Source organism: Microtus pennsylvanicus, chromosome 1 (genome assembly GCF_037038515.1).
Source record: "Microtus pennsylvanicus isolate mMicPen1 chromosome 1, mMicPen1.hap1, whole genome shotgun sequence".
Classification (NCBI taxonomy): Eukaryota; Metazoa; Chordata; class Mammalia; order Rodentia; family Cricetidae; genus Microtus; species Microtus pennsylvanicus.
Window position 1 is genome coordinate 145,241,077 of NC_134579.1, and position 21,400 is coordinate 145,262,476.

At 39.4% G+C, this 21,400-nt stretch overlaps 1 protein-coding gene across 3 annotated transcripts in view; it reads left to right on the forward strand.

Moving 5' to 3' along the window:
• LOC142860339 (sulfotransferase 2A1-like) overlaps positions 1-21,400 on the forward strand; it is a 124,922-nt gene that overhangs the window by 60,690 nt on the left and 42,832 nt on the right. The window contains exons 1-3 of one of the 3 annotated variants that reach the window (XM_075991455.1): positions 14,602-14,784; positions 16,036-16,244; positions 17,897-18,023. The exons of the other annotated variants lie outside the window; for them this stretch is intronic. Of the exons in view, the coding sequence (XP_075847570.1) occupies positions 14,652-14,784; positions 16,036-16,244; positions 17,897-18,023 (469 nt within the window). The 5' untranslated portion in view covers positions 14,602-14,651. Of the gene's footprint in view, positions 1-14,601; positions 14,785-16,035; positions 16,245-17,896; positions 18,024-21,400 lie in introns of those variants that run through there. 3 annotated transcript variants of the gene reach the window in all.

Here is a 21,400-nt window from a genome sequence, read left to right on the forward strand (position 1 = left end):
GTCCTTAATGTCTGTGCTGCTGGGGTTATACGTAAGAAGTGGTCTCCTGTGCCCATGTGTTGTAGAGTACTTCCCACTTTCTCTTCTATCAGGTTCAGTGTGTTCTGACTGATATTGAGGTCTTTAATCCATTTGGACTTGAGTTTTGTGCATGGTGATAGATATGGATCTATTTTCCTTCTTCTACAGATTGACATCCAGTTTTGCCAGCACAATTTGTTGAAGATGCTCTCTTTTTTTCCATTGTATACTTTTAGCTCCTTTATCGAAAATCAGGTGTTCATAGATTTGTGGGTTAATGTCAGGGTCTTCTATTCGATTCCATTGGTCGACTTCTCTGTTTTTATGCCAATACCAAGCTGTTTTCAATACTGTAGCTCTGTAATAGAGTTTGAAGTCAGGGATGGTAATGCCTCCAGATGCTCCTTTGTTGTATAAGATTGTTTTGGCTATCCTGGGTTTTTTTGTTTTTCCATATAATGTTGATTATTGTCTTCTCCAGATCTGTGAAGAATTTTGATGGGATTTTGATGGGGATTGCATTGAATCTATAGATTGCTTTTGGTAGAATTGCCATTTTTACTATGTTGATCCTCCCAATCCAAGAGCAAGGAAGATCTTTCCATTTTCCGGTGTCCTCTTCAATTTCTTTCTTCAAAGACTTAAAGTTCTTGTCAAATAGATCTCTCACATCCTTGGTCAGAGTTACCCCAAGATATTTTATGCTATTTGTGGCTATCGTGAAAGCTGATGCTTCTCTAATTTCCCTCTCTGTTTCCTTATCCTTAGTGTATAGGAAGGCCACTGATTTTTTGGAGTTGATCTTGTATCCTGCCACATTACTAACGGTGTTTATCAGATGTAGGAGTTCTTTGGTAGAGTTTTTGGGGTCGCTTATATATACTATCATATCATCAGCAAATAACGAGAGCTTAACTTCTTCTTTCCAATACAAATCCCCTTGATCCCTTTATGTTGTCTTATTGCTATTGCTAGAACTTCCAGCACTATATTGAAGAGGTATGGCGAGAGTGGACATCCTTGTCGTGTTCCTGATTTTAGTGGGATGGCTTTGAGTTTTTCTCCATTTAATTTAATGTTAGCTGACGGCTTCCTGTAAAAAGCTTTTATTATATTTAGTATGACCTTTGTATCCCTAATCTCTCCAAGACTTTTATCATAAAGGGGTGTTGAATTTTGTCAAATGCTTTTTCAGCATGCAATGAAATGATCATATGGTTTTTTTCTTTCAGTTTATATGGTGGATTACATTGATAGATTTGCGTATGTTGAACCATCTTTGCATCTCTAGGATGAAGCCTACTTGATCATAATGGATAATTTTTCTAATGTGTTCTTGGATTCGGTTTGCCAGTATTTTATTGAGAATTTTTGCGTTGATATTCATGAGTGAGATAGGCCTGTAATTTTCTTTCTAAGTTGGGTCTTTGTTTGGTTTTGGTATCAGGGTAACTGTAGCTTCATAAAAGGAATTTGGTGATGACTCTTCTGTTTCTATATTGTGAAATACATTAAGGAGTATAGGTATTAGGTCTTCTTGGAAGTTCTGGTAGAACCAGCTGGTCCTGTGCTTTTTTTGGTAGGGAGGTTTTTGATAACCTCTTCTAATTCTTTGCGACTAACAGGTCTATTAAGATTGTTCATCTGGTCCTGGTTTACCTTTGGCATATGGTATTTATCTAAAAAAGTGTCCATTTCTTTTACATTTTCCAGTTTTGTGTTATACAGGCTTTTGTAGTAAGATCTAATGATTCTCTGAATTTCCCTGTGTCTGTGGTTATGTCCCCCTTTTCATTTCTGATCTTATTAATTTTCTTATTGTCTCTCTGTCGTTTGATTAGTTTGGATATGTGTTTATCAATCTTGTTGATTTTCTCCAGGAACCAGCTTTTTGTTTCATTGATTCTTTGGATTGTTTTCTGTGTTTCTATTTTGTTGATTTTAGCCCTCAGTTTGATTATTTCCAGTCTTCTACTCCTCCTAGGTGAATCTGCTTCTTTTTTTTCTAGAGCTTTCAGGTGGGCTGTTAAGTCTCCAACCTGTGCTTTCTCTGTTTTCTTCAAGTGGGCACTTAGTGCTATGAACTTTCCTCTTAGGACTGATTTCATAGTGTCCCATAAGTTTGAGTAGGTTGTTTCTTTAGTTTCATTGAATTCAAGGAGGACTTTAATTTCTTCCTTTATTTCTTCCTTGACCCAGGTGTGGTTCAGTAGTTGAGTATTCAGTTTCCATGAGTTTGTAGGCTTTCTGGGGGTAGCATTGTTGTTGAATTCTAAGTTTATTCATGGTGATCTGATAAGGCACAGGTTGTTACTAATATTTTTTTATAACTGTGTAAGTTTGCTTTGTTACCGAGTATGTGGTCGATTTTCGAGAAAGTTCCATGAGCTGCAGAGAAGAAGGTATATTCTTTCCTATTTGGGTGGAATGTTCTATTGATGTCTGTTAAGTTCATTTGATTCATTACCTCCATTAATTCTCTTATTTCTCTGTTAGGTTTCTGTCTGATTGACCTGTCCATTTGTGAGAGAAGAGTGTTGAAGTCTCCTACTATTAGTGTGTGCGGTTTGAAGACTGCCTTTTGTCTTAGTAATGTTTCTTTTACATAAGTGGGTGCTTTTATAGTAGGGGAATAGATACTCAGAATTGAGACTTTATCCTGACGAATTGGTCCTGTTATGAGTATAAAATGTACCTCTCCATCTCTTCTGATTGATTTTTGTTAGACGTCAACTTTGTTAGTAATTAGTGGCCACAGCTGCTTGTTTCTTAGGTCCATTTGCTTGTTAAGCCTTTTCCCAGCCTTTTACTCTGAGTTGGTGCCTGTTTTTGTGGTTGAGGTGTGTTTTTTGTAAACAGCAGAATGTTGGATCCTGTTTTCGTATCCAATCTCTTAGCCTGTGCCTTTTTATAGGTGAGTTGAGTCCATTTACATTAACTGATATTAATGACCAGTGGTTATTAACTCTGGTCAATTTTTTGGTAGTAGAGTTTGTCTGTCTTCCTTCTTCGAGTTGTGCTGGTTAAGGATCTCTAGACGTCTAAGTTATTTTGGGCACTGTTGGATTCCTTGGTTAGTGATTTTCCTTCTATTACTTTCTGTAAGGCTGGTTTTGCCCCTAAATATTGTTTAATTTTTTTATCCTGGAAAATTCTGTTTTTTCCATTTATAGTGAATAAAAGCTTTGCTGGTTATAGTAGTCTGGGCTTGCATCCATGGTCTCTTTTTTTGTGCAGTGTATCTATCCAGGACCTTCTGGCTTTCATGGTTTCCATAAAGAAGTCAGGTGTAAGTCTGATAGGTTTACCTTTATAATTTACTTGACTTTTTTCCTTTGCAGCTCCTAATATTCTTTCTTTATTCTGTATGCTTTGTGTTTTGATTATTATATGGCGAGGGGACTTTTTTTTGTTTTTTTGTTTTTTTGTTTTTTAGTTTGATCCAGTCTTTTTGGTGTTCTGTATGCTTCTTGAACTTTCATAGGTATATCTTTCTTTAGGTTGGGAAAGTTTTCTTCTATAATTTTATTAAATATATTTTCTGGACCATTGAGCTGTACTTCTTCTCTTTCTTCTACTCCTGTTATTCTTAGGTTTGGTCTTTTTATTGTGTCCCAGATTTCCTGAATGTTTTGTGATAAGAGGTTTTCGGACTTGCTGTTTTCTTTGATCAGTGCATTTATTTTCTCTATGGTATCTTCAGAATCTGAGATTCTTTCTTCTATCTCTTGTATTCTATTGATTATGCTTGTTTCTTTAGGCTCTGCTCGTTGACCTAGATTTTCCATATCCAGCTGGTCCTCAGTTTGTGTTTTCTTCCTTGCCTTCATTTCAGTTTTCAATTCTTGAACTGTTTCCATTACCTGCTTGATCATTTTTTCTTGGTTTCCCAGGGTATCATTTATATATTTACTCATTTCATCAAAGTTTTTGTTATACTTCTCATCCATTTCTATAAGTGCATTTTTTACATGTTGTTTAAGGGACTCTATTGCTTTCATAAAGTCAATTTTTTCCACTTCTTCTGGGTTACGGTGTTCAAGTCCTTCTGTTGTAAGATCATTGGGTTCTGGTGTTTTCATTTTGTTTTTCATATTTCTGGGTGAATTCTTGCCTTGGCACCTGCCCATCTCTTCCTACCGATGCTATCTAATGTGTCTTCTAAAACAGGATTAGGTTTCCCTGCTGGCCAGGGGCCTCGCTTACAAAATGCCTCTACTCTGTTTTCTGGCTCTCACCCTGGGCCAAGATCCCCCGCACCACTCAGAAGGGTCTTCAGGAATAGGACCAGGCTCCCTGTTTACCCGGGATCTTGCCAACAAAAGGCCCACCACTCTGCAGGCCAGCCACCAAAACAAAGAAATTCCCGCTGCCCTCTGCCCAGAGCACCTGACCCACTGCCCAAACACGCTGAACCTGGAGATCCCCTGGCTCCAGCGGTAGGGATGGAGAAGGAAGGAAGCCCCTGGGAGCAAGCTGGGATGGGCCAGGGATAGAGATGTCGCAGCAGAGGAGGAGCAGCACCAGCAGAGGGGAGTAGCCCTCACAGACTGAATGGAGAGTCAAAGGGGTCAGAGAATGCCCCTGCTTGTTTTTCTGGGTCCCGCCATGGGCCAAGAGCACTCTGACCACTCAGGAGGGTAGTCAGGGACAGGACCAGGCTCCCCGTTCTCCAGGGACCTCGCCAACAAAAGGCCTACCGCTCTGCAGGCCAGCCCCCAAAAACCTACTTGGTTTAATTGTAGTAGGATGATCTGTTCTCAGTGTGGGCTTCAGTGTTTCATGCTTGGACCGTCCCGTGTCTGCCGCGTCTGCGTGCCGGTCTCTCTGCCATGTGCATCTGCGTGCCAGTCTCTCCTGATCTATAATTCTTAATACTTACAATAGCTTGCTTAATTGCATTTAGTTCATTCATTCATATAGATATCCATCTACCTTCTTTGGATCCTTTCGGGCCTTTAGAACATGATGGTTGTCAGTCAGTATATTACAGGGTAGGAAGCTAAAACGTTGGTAAGTCATTTCTGACAGCTACTGCTGATGTAGAATCTTGTCCTTGTGCCTTCTTTTCCTGTTCATCAGCTCCAATAATTTCCTCAATTATTTCAAATCTTTTCACTATTGTCTTTTGTAAAGCCTGAATCTCCTGGTATGTATGCATTCATTGAGGCACCTAACCTCTGGTCCTCATTCTGCACATGTGATTCCAAGGTTTGAAGTTTCTCCTTTACAGATAACGTCTCATCTTTGGACATTACTTGAATAGCATGCAGATTGCCATCCTGGAGAGATTCTGTTTGATAAATTAACACAATTTTTTTTAACAAATTTTGATTGTCAAATTCAACAGTATGAATTCTTTCAGATAACTTCTTAGTACCCTTAGACATGGATTCAATTTTGTCATTAAAATTAATGTTATCCTTTTTAATAGTATTAATTTTTTAGGTAAACTTGATTTTAGATGGTATTATTCCTGTTAACTAGCTGTTCATTATTAATCTGCAAAGACTGTACTATTCCTAGAAGTGACATATTCTTTCATAATGATAGTATATGGAGAAGAAAACCGAGTCCCAATACCCAAAAAATGAAGTATCACCATAACCATATAAGCCTCACATAATACAATCCATAGTATTAGCAAAAAGTTACTAACAATTAATATTAATGTAGTCTGCCATATTGATTTATTAATTTCCTGTTATGTGTCCAGGAAACTGTAATCTTTATTGTCCAGGAGATGTTATGGCTACAGAGTTGTGGTTAAAAGCAATGCAACCGGTGGTGACAGGAATGGTCCTGGGCCACTTTAGTTTCTGGGCTGCTTTAGTTTTCTGCCTTGGTACTGGTTAAATACTGAGAAATATGCTTTTCTTGAGAAATTAAAAGCAATTAAATCAATTGCATACATAGAGCAAGGAAACTGTAACTCATGGGCAGGGAGCAGAAACCAGAAGCTGCACACGTCACCACGTGGCAAGGAACTATGCCAGGGAATGCGGCAATCATGTGTGCACTTGGGAAATTTTCAAGTTTCTACATGCAATAAACTCTGCTGTGATGGGTGTCTACAAAAAAAAAACAAACAAACAAAAAAAAAAAACGCTTAGGTAAAAGCAAGCCAAGCGGGCAGGGTTGGGAGAATGTCTGTGCCGTGGACCGGTTAGGCCGTTAGGCCGTCCACCTGGTAGGCATGGAGTCTGAATCCACTTGGGTGCCAAATGTGGAAGGACACTTAAAAGAAATTCATCACTAGCTAAATATTGAGGAATAAATGGCTATTTACTTAAGGGTAGACTCACAAATCAGAATCCTCTGCTTGAATGAAGATTAGAAACCGAATCCTGCAACCAGAACGGAGAGACTGGAAAAGAGGCTGGACACATGCTCTTCACTGGCATATATAGTACAAAGAGGCCATGCTGCAATGGGCAAGTAACCACTTCTTGTAAGACTTCCTACAGCAACCAAGGGGTGGTTCAGTAGTTGACTGTTCAATCTCCATGAGTTTGTAGGGTTTCGGAAAGTAGTATTGTTGTTAAATTCTAACTTTAATCCCTGGTGTTCTGATAACTCCATTTTTTTGTGTATCTGTGGAGGTTTGTTTTGTTACCGAGTATGTGATAAATTCTAGAGAAGGTTCCATGAGGTTCTGAGAAGAAGGTATATTGTTTTGTGTTTGGGTGGCATGTTCTATAGATGTCTGTTAAGTCCATTTGATTCGTGACATCTGTTAGTTCTCTTATTTCTCTGTTGAGTTTCTGTCTGGTTGAACTGTTCATTGTGAGAGTGAAGTGTTGAAGTCTCCTACTATTTGTGTATAGGGTTTGATGTGCAATTTAAGTTTTAGTAATGTTTCTTTTACATATGTGTGTGTTCTTGTATTAGGGGCATAGATATTCAGGATTGAAACTGCATCTTGATGAACTGCTCCTCTTATGAGTATAAAGTGTTCTTCTCCACCACTTCTGATTGATTTTAGTTTGAAATCAATTTTGTTAGATATTAGGATAGCTACACTCACTTATTTTTAAGTCCATTTGATTGGAAAGCCTTTTTCCTACCTTTTACTCTGAGGGAGTGATTGTCTTTGAGGCAGATGGCTGGATCCTGTTTTCATATCCATTCTCTTAGCCTGTGTCTTCCTATAGGTGAATTGAGTCCATTGTTATTAAGGAATATTAATGGCCATTGGTTGTTAACTCTGATATTTTTCAGTAGTAGTGTTTATATGCTTCCTTTATTTGGGTTATGCTGGTGGGTGGTTATCAGATGTGTGTGTTTTTGTGGGTGTAGTGAGCTTCCTTGTGTTGGGTTTTCCTTCTAGTACTTTTTGTAAAGCTGGTTTTGTGGATACATATTGTTTAAATCTGTTTTGTCATGGGATATATTGTTTTCATTTAGTGTTGAATAAAAGCTGTGCTGAGTATAGTAGTCTGGGCTCAGCATCTGCGGCACATCTATCTAGGACCTTCTGGCTTTCATGGTTTCCATTGAGAAGTTGGGTGTTATTCTGTTAGGTTTACCTTTATATGTTACTTGACATTTTTCCTTTGCAGCTCTTAAGATTCTTTCTTTATTCTGAATATTTTGTGTTTTCATTATTATATGTCAAGGGGATTTTTTTAATCAAGTCTATTTGGTCTTCTTTAAGGTTCTTGTACCTTCATAAAAATATCATTTTTTAGGTGGAAAGTTTTCTTCTATGATTTTATTGAATATATTTTCTGTGCCTTTGAGCTGGAGTTCTTATCCTTTTACCGCTGTTATTCTTAGGTTTGTTCTTTTCATGGTGTCCCAGATTTTCTGAATGTTTTGTGTTAAGAATTTGTTGGATTTAATGTTTTCTTTGACCAATGAGTCTATTTACGCTATAGTATCTTCAGTGCCTGAGATTCTTTCTTCTATCTCTTGTATTCTGTTGGTTATACTTGTCTTTGTAGTTCCTATTTATTTACCTAGATTTTTCACACCCAGAATTCCCTCACTTTGTGTTTTTGTTATTACCTCTATTTCAGTCTTCAAGTCTTGAGCTGTTTCCTTCACCTGTTTGATTAGTTTTTGCTTGGGTTTCTTTGGTTTTGTGGAGGGATGTGTTAATTTCTTCTAATTTTTTGATTGCCTTCTTTTCCATTTCTTTTTTTGTGAGGTTTTTGCTGGGGTTTTTGTGGAGAGGAATTCTTCTTTTTATTTTTCCATTCAAAAATTTACACTTCCTCACCTCCTCCCATTCCCCTCCCACTCCCCACTCAACCTCCTACCTCCCATTCTTCCTTAAGAGACGACAGGGAACACTACCCTGTGAAGTCCAAGGCACTCCCCCCTACATCCACGCCTAGGAAGCTGTGCATCTGAATAGACTAGGGTCCCAAAAGACAGTATATGCAATATAAACAAGTCCCAGTGCCTTTTTCAATGGTCCCAGTCATCCCCCATTGTCAGTCACATTCAGAGAACTAAAAAGAGCAGGAGCTAAAGAGACCAATATAAGTAACAGAATAGAAGAGATAGAAGAAAGAATCTCAGATGCTGAAGATACTATAGAGGAAATAAACGCACAGATCAAAGAAAACAGCAAATCTAAAATATTCTTAATTTTTTCATTTTTTTTAATTAAAAATTTCCACCTCCTCCCATTTCCCTTCCTGATGTGGGAAGGTCATTTGTCTATGTGTTGCTTTCACTGGTTAACTAATAAAGAAGCTGCTTGGCCTGATAGGTCAGAACATAGGTGGGTGGAGTAGACAGAACAGAATGCTGGGAAGAAGGGAAGTGAGCTAGACACCATGCCTCTCCTCTCCAGGGGAGACGCCATGGAGCCAGCTGCCAGTTCAGACATGCTGAATCCTTCTCGGTAAGTCACCACTTTGTGGTGCTACACAGATTATTAGGAATGGGTTAGTCAAGAAGTGAGAGTTAGCCAAGAAGAGGCTGAAACTAATAAGCCAAGTAGTGTTTAAAAGAATACAGTTTGTGTGCTGTTATTTCAGGGTATAAGCTAGCCAGGCAGCTGGGAGCTGGGTGACAGGAAGTGGCCCACCACTCCTTCTATCCATTCCCTTCCCTCCCACCCCAACCCCTCCCTCTCCAGTCCAAAGAGCAGTCAGAGTTCCCTGCCCTGTGGAAAGTTCAAGGTCCTCTCCCCTCTATCTAGGTCTAGGAAGGTGAGCATCCAAACAGACTAGGCTCCCACAAAGCCAGTATATGCTGTAGGATCAAAACCCAGTGCTATTGTTCTTGCTTTTCAGTCAGCCCATATTGACCACCACGTTCAGAGAGTCCAGTTTGATCATATGCTCCATCAGTCCCGGCCCAGCTGGTCTTGGTGAGTTCCCATTAGATCAGCCCTACTGTCTCAGTGAGTGGGCACACCCCTCATGGTCCTGACTTCCCTGCTGATATTCGCCTTCCTTCTGCTCCTCATTTGGACTTTGGGAGCTCAGTCCAGTGCTCCAATGTGGGTCTCTGTCTCTATTTCCATCCATTGCCAGATGAAGATTCCATGGTGATATGCAAAATATTTATCAGTTTGGCTGTAGGATAGGGCCATTTCAGGCTCCCTTTCTTCAGCTGTCCAAGGAACTAGCTGAGGACATCTCCTTGGACACCAGGAAACCCCTCTAAAGTCAAGTCCTTTGCCAACAATAAAATGGCTCCCTTAATTAAGATATATACTTCCCTGCTCCCATATCCACCCTTCCTCCATCCCAACCATCCCATTCCCCCAAGCTCTCCCCATGTTCACCTTCTAACTTTTCTTTCCACATCTCCCCTTACCCCCACTCCACCCCCAACCCTAGCTCCCAATATTTGCCTGACAATCATGTCTACTTCCATTATCCAGGAGGATAACTATATGTTTTTCTTGGGTTTAGCTTCTCTAGGATCACAAATTATAGGCTCAAATGTCCTTTATTTATGGCTAGAATCCAATATGAGTGAGGACATACCATGTTCATCTTTTTGGGTCTGGGTTGCCTCACTCAGGATAGTGTTTGCTATTTCCATTCATTTGCATGCAAAATTCAAGATGTCATTGCTTTTTACTGCTGAGTAGTAATCTAGTGCATATATATTCCACACTTTCTTCGTCCATTCTTCCATTGAGGGGCATCTAGGTTATTTCCAGGTTCTTGCTATTACAAATAATGCTGCTATGAACATAGTTGAACAAATGCTTTTGTAGTATGATAGGGTATCTCTTAAGTACATTCCAAAGAGTGGTATTGCTGGATCCTGGGGTAGGTTGATCCCGAATTTCCTGAGAAACCACCACACTGATTTCCAAAGTGGCTGCACAAGTTTAAATTCCCACCAACAATGGATGAGTGTTCCCCTTTACCACAACCTCTCCAGCAAAGGCTATCATTGGTGTTTTTGATTTTAGTCATTCTGACAGGTGTAAGATGGTATCTCAAAGTTGTTTTGATTTGCATTTCCCTAATCACTAAGGAGATTGAGCAGAACCTTAACTGTCTTTTGGCCATTTGAACTTCTTCTGTTGAGAAATCTCTGTTCAGTTCAGTGCCCCATTTTTAATTGGGTTAATTAGGATTTTAAAGTCCAGTTTCATGAGTTCTCTATATATTTTGGAGATCAGACCTTTGTCTGTAGTGGGGTTGGTGAAGATCTTCTCCCATTCAGTAGGGTGCGTTTTTGTCTTAGTGACAGTGTCCTTTGCTTTACAGAAGCTTCTCAGTTTCAGGAGGTCCCATTTATTCAATGTTGTCCTTAATGACTTCTTCCTTTCTGATTCGAATCCCTTTGATCTCCTGATGTTGTCTTATTGCTATTGCTAGAACTTCAAGAACTATGTTGAAAAGATATGATGAGAGTGGACAGCTTTGCCTTGTTCCTGATTTTAGTGGAATGGCTTTGAGTTTTCCTCCATTTGATTTGATATTAGCTTATGGCTTGCTATATATTGATTTATTATGTTTACGTATGGTCCTTGTATCCCTAACCTCTCCAAAACCTTTATCATAAAGGGGTGTTGAATTTTGTCAAATGCTTTTTCCGCATCTAATGAAATGGTCATATGATTTTTTTCTATCAGTTTATTTATGTGATGGATTACATTTATAGATTTTCATATGTTGAACAGCCTTGCATCTCTGGGATGAAATCTACTTGATCGTAATGGATGATTTTTTAAATGTGTTCTTGGATTCTGTTTGCCAGAATTTTATTGAGAATTTTTGCATCAATGTTCATGAGTGAGATCGGTCTGTAATTCTCTTTCTTGGTTGGGTCTTTGTGTGGTTTTGAAATCAGGGTAACTGTAGCTTTATAAAAAGAGTTTGACAATGACTCTTCTGATTCTATTATGTGAAACACATTAAGGAGTATAGGTATCAGCTCTTCTTGGAAGTTCTGATAAAATTCAGTATTAAAACCATCAGGTCCTGGGCTTTTTTGGTTGGGAGGTTTTTAATGACAGCTTCAATTTCCTCACGACTTATAGGTCTATTTAAATTGTTCAACTGGTCTTGATTTAATTTTGGTAAATGGTACTTATCTAAAAACAAGTCCATTACTTTTACATTTTCCTACTTTATGGCATATGAGCTCTTGTAATAAGATCAGATGATTCTCTGAATTTCCTCAGTGTCTGTTGTTATGTCCCCATTTTTCATTCCTGATCTTGTTAATTTGCATGTTCGCTCTCTGCCTTTTGATTATATGGATAAAGGTTTGTCAATCTTGTTGATTTTCTCAAAGAACCAGCTCTTTTTTTCATTGATTATTTGGATTGTTTTCTGTGTTTCTATTTTGTTGATTTCAGCCCTCAGTTTGGTTATTTCCAGTCTTCTACTCCTCCTGGGTGAGTCTGCTTCTTTTTTTCCTAGAGCTTTCAGCTGTGCTGTTACGTCTCCAATTTGAGCTTTCCCCATTTTTTTTTTAATGTGGACACTTAGTGCTATGAACTTTCCTCTTAGCACTGTTTTCATAGTGTCCCATAGGTTTGAGTATGTTGTGTCTTTATTTTCATTGAACTCAAGGAAGACTTTAATTTCTTTCTTTATTTCTTCCCTGAATCAGGGTTCAGTAGTTGACTGTTCAGCTTCCAAGAATTTGTAGGATTTGTGGGGGTAGAATTATTGTTAAATTTTAACTTTATTCCATGGTGATCCGATAAGACACAGGTGATTACTAGGATTTAATATTTTAGGGATAAAACTTCCCAGAAGCTCTTCTAATTCCTCCCCAACAGTCAGCAGCTAGTAGTCCAGCATTAAGGGGAGAAACAAAAGAGAGGTCTGTAAAATGCTCATTCATCCATGCTGAAATAGAGTTGAAATTAATGTTGGAAAATAAATGATATGCATGCAGTGGCAACTTTTGCTTTTTACCCTACTGTCTGGAAGGCTAAGGGAGGAGTGACAGTAGCTCTAGGCAAGCCTCACCCATATAAAATAAATAAAACCTCAGCCAGCAAACAATTAAGTCATAAGGTAAAACCTGTCTAAAGTACTAGTGAGCAATGAATCTATTTAAAAACCAATACAAGAATATGACCAGTAGTATTTAAGAAATAGAAGCACCCAACCATCAACCCACACACATTCAGAAATGTCCTGAGCCTTGAATACATGGCCTCTTCCTTTTTTTTTTTTTTTAAGTTTTTCGAGACAGGGTTTCTCTGTAGCTTTGGAGCCTGTCCCGGAACTAGCTCTTGTAGACCAGGCTTGCCTCAAACTCCCAGAATCCGCCTGCCTCTGCCTCCCGAGAGCTGGGAATAAAGGCGTGTGCCGCCACCGGCCTCTTCCTTACAATCAAGGCTTTTTAGCTAGAACCAAGGGTTCTTGTTCCAGGGGTGAGAGGGGCTGTGTGACACCAGAAATTAACTCTAAGTCTACAAATCCCCTGAAGGGTTCAGGTTTCAAAGGTGTGTTTCTAGAGCTGCTCAGAAGATGGTTCAGAAAGTCGAGCATCCCTCTTAACTGGTGCTAGAGCAGCTGTTACAGCTGAAGCTTCAGCTAATGCTGGATGTTCAGTTACTGCATGGGACAGTCGGAACTAGAGTTGTTTCAGGTTAATCAGGCTCTGGAGCTGCAGATGGGTCTTGAAAATCAGGCAGGTCCCTCTGGAGACAATACCTGGCACCCTCCCAGGTCTGATCACCATAGAGAAAAGTTTCCAGGCTGTGGTTCACTTTAGGAATACAGCCCAGAGAGAATGTGTCTGGAGACATGGACTCTACACTGAGAGAGAAAGGGACACTTGAGCAATCACAGGGCCAGATTGACCCAGCAGCTGTTTGTGAGCTTCCACTTATATCTGGCAATCATTACAGAACATTCTGGAACTTCTTTTGTTTGTAATTATGCCATGGTTCCTGAACTAGGTCTGTAAAACAAAAAAAGACAGTGGAAGACCTGAGTGTCCCAGACTTGGCCATAAGGTGAAGATACTGAATGGGAAAAAGCATGGTTACAGCAATACCTACCTACCTACATGCACACACACACACACACACACACACACACACACACACACACACACACATGTACGTCTGGAGCTCTTGATGCCAAGAAGGAGGTATGAAGGGAAGATGAGTAGGACTTGACACCAAAAGAATAGGGAAGCTTCAGCTAGAAAATTTGGGGGTTTTACTTGTATCTCTGATGTCTAGGTCCTTAATACTCTATTGAGACATTAATGTGGATCTATTTGTTAGCCCATTGAAGAAGAAAACTACTACAGCCTCAGAAGCACATTTATTCACCATCCCCAACTGTCCCAAGCTGCCTCAAGCACAGTAGATATGTTCAGGGTGGGACATTATAAATGTTCAGATGACTTATGGAGGATATCTATTTCAACAACAGGAGAAAGGGACTAGAGACAGACCAGGGTCTGGTACTCCATCACTCAAACTTTCATACAATTTCCACATGTTTCTCCACGCTAGAATACATGCAAGAATTGAAATATTTTTGCAGCAGGAGCTTTTGTTCTTAGTTGTACACACTATGCTACTTTTACTGTTTCCTGGGACTATTGAAAAAACTTTCCAAGTGCTCAACTCAGAATACATTCATATACAAACAGAACTAAATGGACTCAGTATGTTATAATAGCATGTGATTATATGCTTGTATCAATAAATATTAAAGAACACATAAATATGGGATATAAAGAAATGGTTGTATGGGGAGAGGGCAAGGGTTGGAGTCATATATGCAGCTAAGGAAATATGAGTTTCTGAAAAGACAACCACTATTTAAAAAAGAAATTGCATGTTGCAACATTTTGTATGATCTCTGTAATTTTTTGCACATTTGAAACCACCCTGAAAGCTAAATTGAATTAGAAAGCATGATAAGTGAGTCCCATTTCCATGACCTAGCACTTATTATTGAGTTTCTAGTTTAGAGTCATGAACTCAGGCTCAGAAATGCTAGAGTGATGTCTGTATGAGTTCACAATTGCTTAATACAACAACCTTTGACTTATTGTTACAATATCTCTTTCTTCATCTCAGTAGTTAGTTTTGGAATGAACTATGGGCTGTTAATGATTTCCTTTCCTTGTACTATAAATGTTAGCTCTTAAGATTAGCTAGAAGCTGTACAGGTGGCAAAAGGTGGAATCCTAACGGTACCCACAAAGAGCTCTTGGCCATGTCAGACTACTTTTGGTTTGAAGGAATATTTTTCCCTTCAGTGGTGTATGAAAAAGAAACACTTGATAAAGTCGGTGATAAGTTTTTGGTTAGAGATGAAGACACAATCATATTGACTTACCCCAAATCAGGTAAGGACTGTTAGTGAGAATGATCTTGAACTGTGTGAGGAAAGTTGGAAGATTGATCCTCATTAATTTAGGCAATAAGTGGAGAATTCTATATATCAGATATTTAAAATGCTTTGTGGTTAAGGAGAGCTGTGTGTCAGCACATTCACACTCAGAGACTTCCAGCGTGCTCTGTGAGGTCGAAGATCAGTTAAGGCCAGAAAGCAATGTTGCCTTACCCTCTCTAAGGATTAGATGAGGGTGGGGTTGGAGGGTGTGTGGAGGAAGTGGTAGGAGGGGAGGGAGTGGGAATTTCAGTTGGTATTTAAAAAAAAATCTAATGTTTTTTTTTTTTTAAAAAAAGAGAGAGCAATGTCAATGGATCCTAAGGCAGACTCTGGCATTGTTGTGTCTCTTTGTGGAAGAGTGATTGAAAGACAGAGAATAATGAGAATAAAGAAAAGAAATAACATCAAGAAAAAAAAGTCATGGGAATAAGACTATGTGATGGAGAGTAAAATGTCATGGAGAGAATTACCATGGTTCTTGTTCAGGTTGTAGAAAGAGTCTCAAACTCAAGGAACCAAAAATGACTTTTGGGGAAGGGATGTTTGCTGGGTGGAAGAAGCATTGACCATTAGGAAAGTAGTAGGTTGCTGACAAGGAATGTGCAATAACTTGGAAAATGAAGGGCAGTGAAAATCAGAATAAAGATTAAGACAATCGCTCAGGGAAGAATGGTAGATAAATATCTACTGGCAAATGAGCATGCAAACATGGATAGTGTGTGTGTGTGTGTGTGTGTGTGTGTGTTAAATAGACAAGAGGGCATTTATTTACCTTAAGGACAAGCAGTACTCACAGACACACTGCAGGATTGATGCATCTCAAGGGCATTGTATTAAAAGAAGGGAGCTCATCTAGATTTTTTTCTAGCTAGCTAGAACAGATTTTATAAGTTCATCCCTGTGAAATATCTGGGATAGTCAAATTCACTGCACCAGAATGTAGACTGATGGTGGCCCAGGACTGCTTGGGATGTTCAAGAGGCAGGTGAAGTATACTGAGTATAATCTCAGTTTTTCCAAGTGAAGCATTGGGGATGTGCTAGATCAATATACCTTGTGCTAACACCATGTAGACACTGTGAACACCACAGGTCTGTGTACTTGGAAACAGCTGTACTGTAAATAGTGTGACTGTAAATTCTACTTGACACTTTTTAACAAATAATGTTGAAATTACTTACCATCAATATTCCTTCTTGTTCAGGAACTAACTGGCTAATTGAGATTGTCTGCTTGATTCACACCAAGGGGAATCCCAAGTGGATTCAATCTGTGCCCATTTGGAAACGGTCACCCTGGGTAGAGACTAAAATTGGATATCCAATTTTAACCAATCAGGAAGGACCACGCCTCATCAGCTCTCATCTTCCCTTCCATCTTTTCCCCAAGTCTTTCTTCAGTTCCAAGGCCAAGGTCAGTATCCAGTGATTGAGAAATACTTGATCAAATGCTCATTGAACTTATTCTACCATGACAGACCCTGGAGCTCTTGTTTAAATGGACTCTGATTTTTTTTTTTTTAGGTTGAGGTAGGAAAGATGGGATTCTCATGCACTAGGTGATATTGATATGTTCCCTCCTCAGAGTAAATCAAAGTTCCATGATGTCAATCACCACACAGTGATCCTGGCAGATATATGACAGAAAGTGGAACAACATCTTAGAGCATCAAGGAACTACATATAAAGGTCAAATAGAGTTAAAATTACAGTGTACAGTAGATACTACTGTTTTGCTGTCACCAAAGTAATTAATTAATTAATTAGCTAATCTTGATTCTATAAATACCCCATTTACAGTGGGTGAATCATCCAACAGAGACTACCTCATAGGTGAAACAGCATGAACAGGCATCAAAACATGTAGATGTTCAACAGTTATGGCTCATCTGTATCCACTGTGTCTTGCTGGGTCTAGCTGTCCATTGAGATCCGTAACCACAGGAATCACCCATGTTCCTGATAGAAGAACTAGAGAAAGGATCAGAAATATTCATAGCTTCTTGTTAGTAAGAACATTTACTGGAAGTCTCTCCACCACAGAACTTAATATTATTTTATGCTTAAACTGCAAAGACACTCTTAGAAGAACTATCTCTCCTAGAAATATCACAATTGAATTATGACCATTCAAAAATATGTGTTTGTGTCTTATCTGAATTTGGCAAACTCTTGACTGGAGATATTGATTCATAAGAGATAAATTCTGGAATAATGTCACAAATACATTGGTTCAAAATATAAGTATCCTTTTATTTAATATATTTACTTTTAATTTATTTCTTTTATTTTTGAGATTGCAATTTAATTAAATACATCACTCCCCTATCCCCTTCCTCCATACTCATTTTTATAGCCCTCCCTTTTCAAATTTACGGTCTCTTTTTCACTGATTGTTATTTTATATGTATATTTATACATATTTACATATGTATAAATACTTAAGTACAATCATCTCTGTCTGTACAATGTTCCTTGTCTGTATGTTTTCTGGGATGAGCATTCAGCATTATGTGACCAATAGTTATGCTTTTCAAAAAGGAAATTGTTTTCTCTAACTCTCTTCATTTATTAGTTTCCTGTAGGTCTTTGTTTTCACCATTGTGTGATGGCACATTGGCTTTAAGCTCTGCACCATGATCGTTTTGAGGGTTATTTGGGTAGTTATCGTTAAAGAAAACAAAACGTTTGTCATATTGCAGATCGATTGAGCACAGTACTCAATATTCTGTGTACATAAGTTGCTCTTTCACAGCAGATGGATGATATATCACACTGTGAGATATTGTTTTTTACAACCAAAGAATCAATGTTAGATTTTTATTATTGTTTTTGTTTTTTACAGTATTAGTGACCTCGGTCATTTTGCTGTTACATATTTGTAAATCAAATTAAAGTCTGAAAGAGGATCTTGACTATATTGTACTTAAGTATGGTTTTTCCAAGTAAAATTAATAAATGTTTTTGAAATGTCATGATATTTTATTGACATTTCATATAAATTGTAACAGGCAAAAGTGAAGACTGAATATATTGACCCTCTTGTACATGTTTTTTCCATTTTAGATGATCTATGTCATCAGAAATCCCCGAGATGTTCTTGTGTCTGGTTATTTTTTCTTTCATAAGACAAACCTTATTAAGAATCCAGAGTCTATGGTAAATTATTTTGAATGGTTCCTCAAAGGAAATGGTGAGTGTCCTATCAAATATAGGAGTTGCTATTGGCTCCAAGACATTTATTTCGTTTTATTCCTTAAAAAAATACCAATCCAAATTTCTACTTCCTCTCCTCCTCCCACTTCCCTTCCAGTCTTCCACACATCCTTCTCCCACCTTCTCCTATATTAAGAGAGGACAAGGAACCCTGACCTGTGGAAGGTCCAAGGCTCACCCCAGTACATCCAGGTTGAGTGTGGTATACATCCAAAGAGAAAAGGATCCCAAAAAGCCAGTACATGCAGTAGAGACAAATCCCAGAGCCATTGTCATTGTCCACTCAGTCTGCCACAACTGTCAACCACATTCAGAGAGACTAGGATGATCCCATGCTCATTCGCTGCCTGGTCAGTTGGAGTTGGTGAGGTCTCATTCACTCAGGCACATTGTCTTGGTGGGTGAACCCCTCGTGGTCTTGACTTCCTTGCTCATACTCTCCCTCATTCCACTCTTCAACTGGACCTTGGGTGCTCAGTCCAGTGCTCTGATGCGGGTCTGTCTCTGTTTTCATATGTTGTTGGACAAAAGTTCTATGGTGATATTAAAGATAATCATCAGTCTGACTACAGGGCAAGGACAGTAGAGACACACTGTCTATTGCTAGGGTCTTAGTTGGGGTCATCCTTTTGGATTCCTGAGAATTTTTCTAGAGCCAGGTTTCTTGCTGACCCCAACATGGCTCCCTCAGTCAAGATATCTCTTATCTGTCCTTCCTCCATCTCAACTATGCCATTTCCTCAAGGCTTCCCCAAAACTCCCCTTCTGCGATCATCTTCCCCTTTCCCCTTTCCTTCTACCTTCTTTCCTCATGCTCCCAAATATTGTCAGGCAATATTGTCTGCTTCCAATTTCCAGGTGGATCTATATATGTTTGTCTTTGGGTTCACTTTATTACTTAGCTTCTCTAGGGTCATGAACTATAGGCTCAATGTCCTTTGTTTATGGCTAGTATCCGCTTATGAGTGAGTACATACCATATTCATATTTTTGTCTCTGGGTTAGCTTACTCAGGATAGTGTTTTCTATTTCCATCCATTTGCACACAAAATTCAAGATGCCTTTGTTTTTTTTTTTTACTGCTAAATAGTACTCTAATGTATAGATTGCCACACTTTCTTTATCTGTTCTTCCATTGAGGAGCATCTAGGTTGTTTCCAGGTTCTGGCTACTATATATAGTGTTGCTATGAACATAGTTCAACAAATGGTTTTGTAGTAGGATTGAGCAACTTTTGGGTACATTCCCAAGAGTGGTATTGCTGGATCATGAGGTAGGTTGACTCCCAATTTTCTGAGAAAACAGCACACTGATTTCCAAAGTGGTTGTACAAGTTAGCATTCCCATCAGCAAAGAATGAGTGTCACCCTTACTCTACATTCTCTCCAGCATAAGCTATCATTGTTTTTTATTATTTTAGCCATTCTGACAGGGGTAAGATGGTATCTCAGAGTTGTTTTGATTTACATTTCCCTGATTGCTAAAAAAGTTGAACATGTCCTTAAATATTATTGGACCCTTTGAAATTCTTCTGTTGAGAATTCTCTGTTTAGTTCAGTACCCCAATTTTAATTGGGTTATTTAAATTTTTAATATCTAATTTCTTTAGTTCTTTATATATTTTGGAGATCAGACCTTTGTCTGATGCGGTGTTGGTGAAGATCTTCTCCCATTCCATAGGTTGCCTTTTTGTCTTAATGACAGTCCTTTGCATTACAGAAGCTTCTCATTTTCAGGAGGTCCCATTTATTCATCGTTGTTCTTACTTTCTGTGTTACTGGGGTTATATGTAGGAATTGGTCTCCTGGGCCCATTGATGCAGTCTACTTCCCACTTTCCCTTCTATCAGGTGTTTAATCATTTGAACTTGAGTTTTGTGCTTGGTGATAAATATGGATCTATTTCATTCTTCTACAGATTGACATTCAGTTCTGCCAGCACCATTTGTTGAAGATACTTTCTTTCTTCCATTGTATACTTTTATCTCCTTTGTCAAAAACTGGGTCTTCATAGGTATGTAGATTAATATCCAGGTCTTCAATTCTATCCCATTGGTTAATGTCTCTGTTTGTATGCCAATACCAATCTGTTTTGATTACTGTAGATCTGTAATAGTGCTTGAAGTCAGGGATGGTTATGCTTCTGGAAGTTCCTTTACTGTATAGCATTGTTTTGGTTATCCTGGGCTTTTACTTTTTTTTAAATTTTTTTTTTATTGAGAAAAGGAAAAAAACAGTTTCTGCCTCCTCTCAGCCTCCCATTTCCCTCCCCATCCTCCCACTGTTGAAATAGGAGCGGCGGCGGGGCTGCGTCCCCAACACCCCAGCCGCCTGCTCGGCTACTTTTGCCCCGAAATAACAACACACAAACTGTATTCATTTAAACACTGCTTGGCTCATTTCGACCTAGCCTCTTCTATGCTAACTCTCGCAACTGGACTAGCCCATTTCTTATCATCTGTACAGCACCAGTCTTACCGGGAAGATTCTAGCCTATGCCCATCCTGGGCCGGAGCTTCATAGCGTGCATCTTCCCTGGAGTGGGGAGCATGGCGTCTATCTGAGGTGTCTGCTCCGGAGAGGAGAGCTGTCGAGTCTGAGCTCACTTCCTCTTCCTCTCAGCGTTTTGTTCTGTTTACTCCTCCCACCTATCTTCTAACCAATGAAATGGTCCAAGGCAGTTCCTTTATTAGCCAATGACCTTCCTCCATCACTCCCACCCTTCTCCCCTTCCCCCTACTCTTCTCTTTCTACCTCTCCAGTCCAAAGAACAGTCAGTGTTCCCTGCCCTGTGGAAAGTCCAAGGTCCTTCCACCTCCTTCCATGTCTAGGAAGGTGAACATCCAAACTGGCTAGGCTCCCACAAAGCCAGAACATGAAGTAGGATCAAAACCCTGTGCCATTGTCCTCAGCTTCTCATCAGCCCTCATTGTTCGCCATGTTCAGAGAGTCCAGTTTTATCCCATGCTTTTTCAGTCACAGTCCAGATGGCCTTGGTGAGCTCCCAATAGATCAACCCCACTGTCTAGTGGGTGGGTGCACCCCTTGTGGTCCTGACTTCCTTGCTCATATTCTCCCTCCTTCTGCTCCTAATTTGGACCTTGGAAGCTCAGTCCAGTGCTCCAGTGTGGGCCTATGTCTCTATCTCCATCCATCACCAGATGAAGGTTCTATGGTGATATGCAAGATATTCGTCAGTATTGCTCTAGGATAGGGTCATTTCAGGTTCCCTATCCCCAGCTGCCCAAGGAACTAACTGGGGATATCGCCTTGGGCTCCTGGGAGCCACTCTAGGTTCAAGTCTCTTGCCAACCCTTAACTAAGAATTGTGCTTCCGTGCTCCCCTATCCAACCT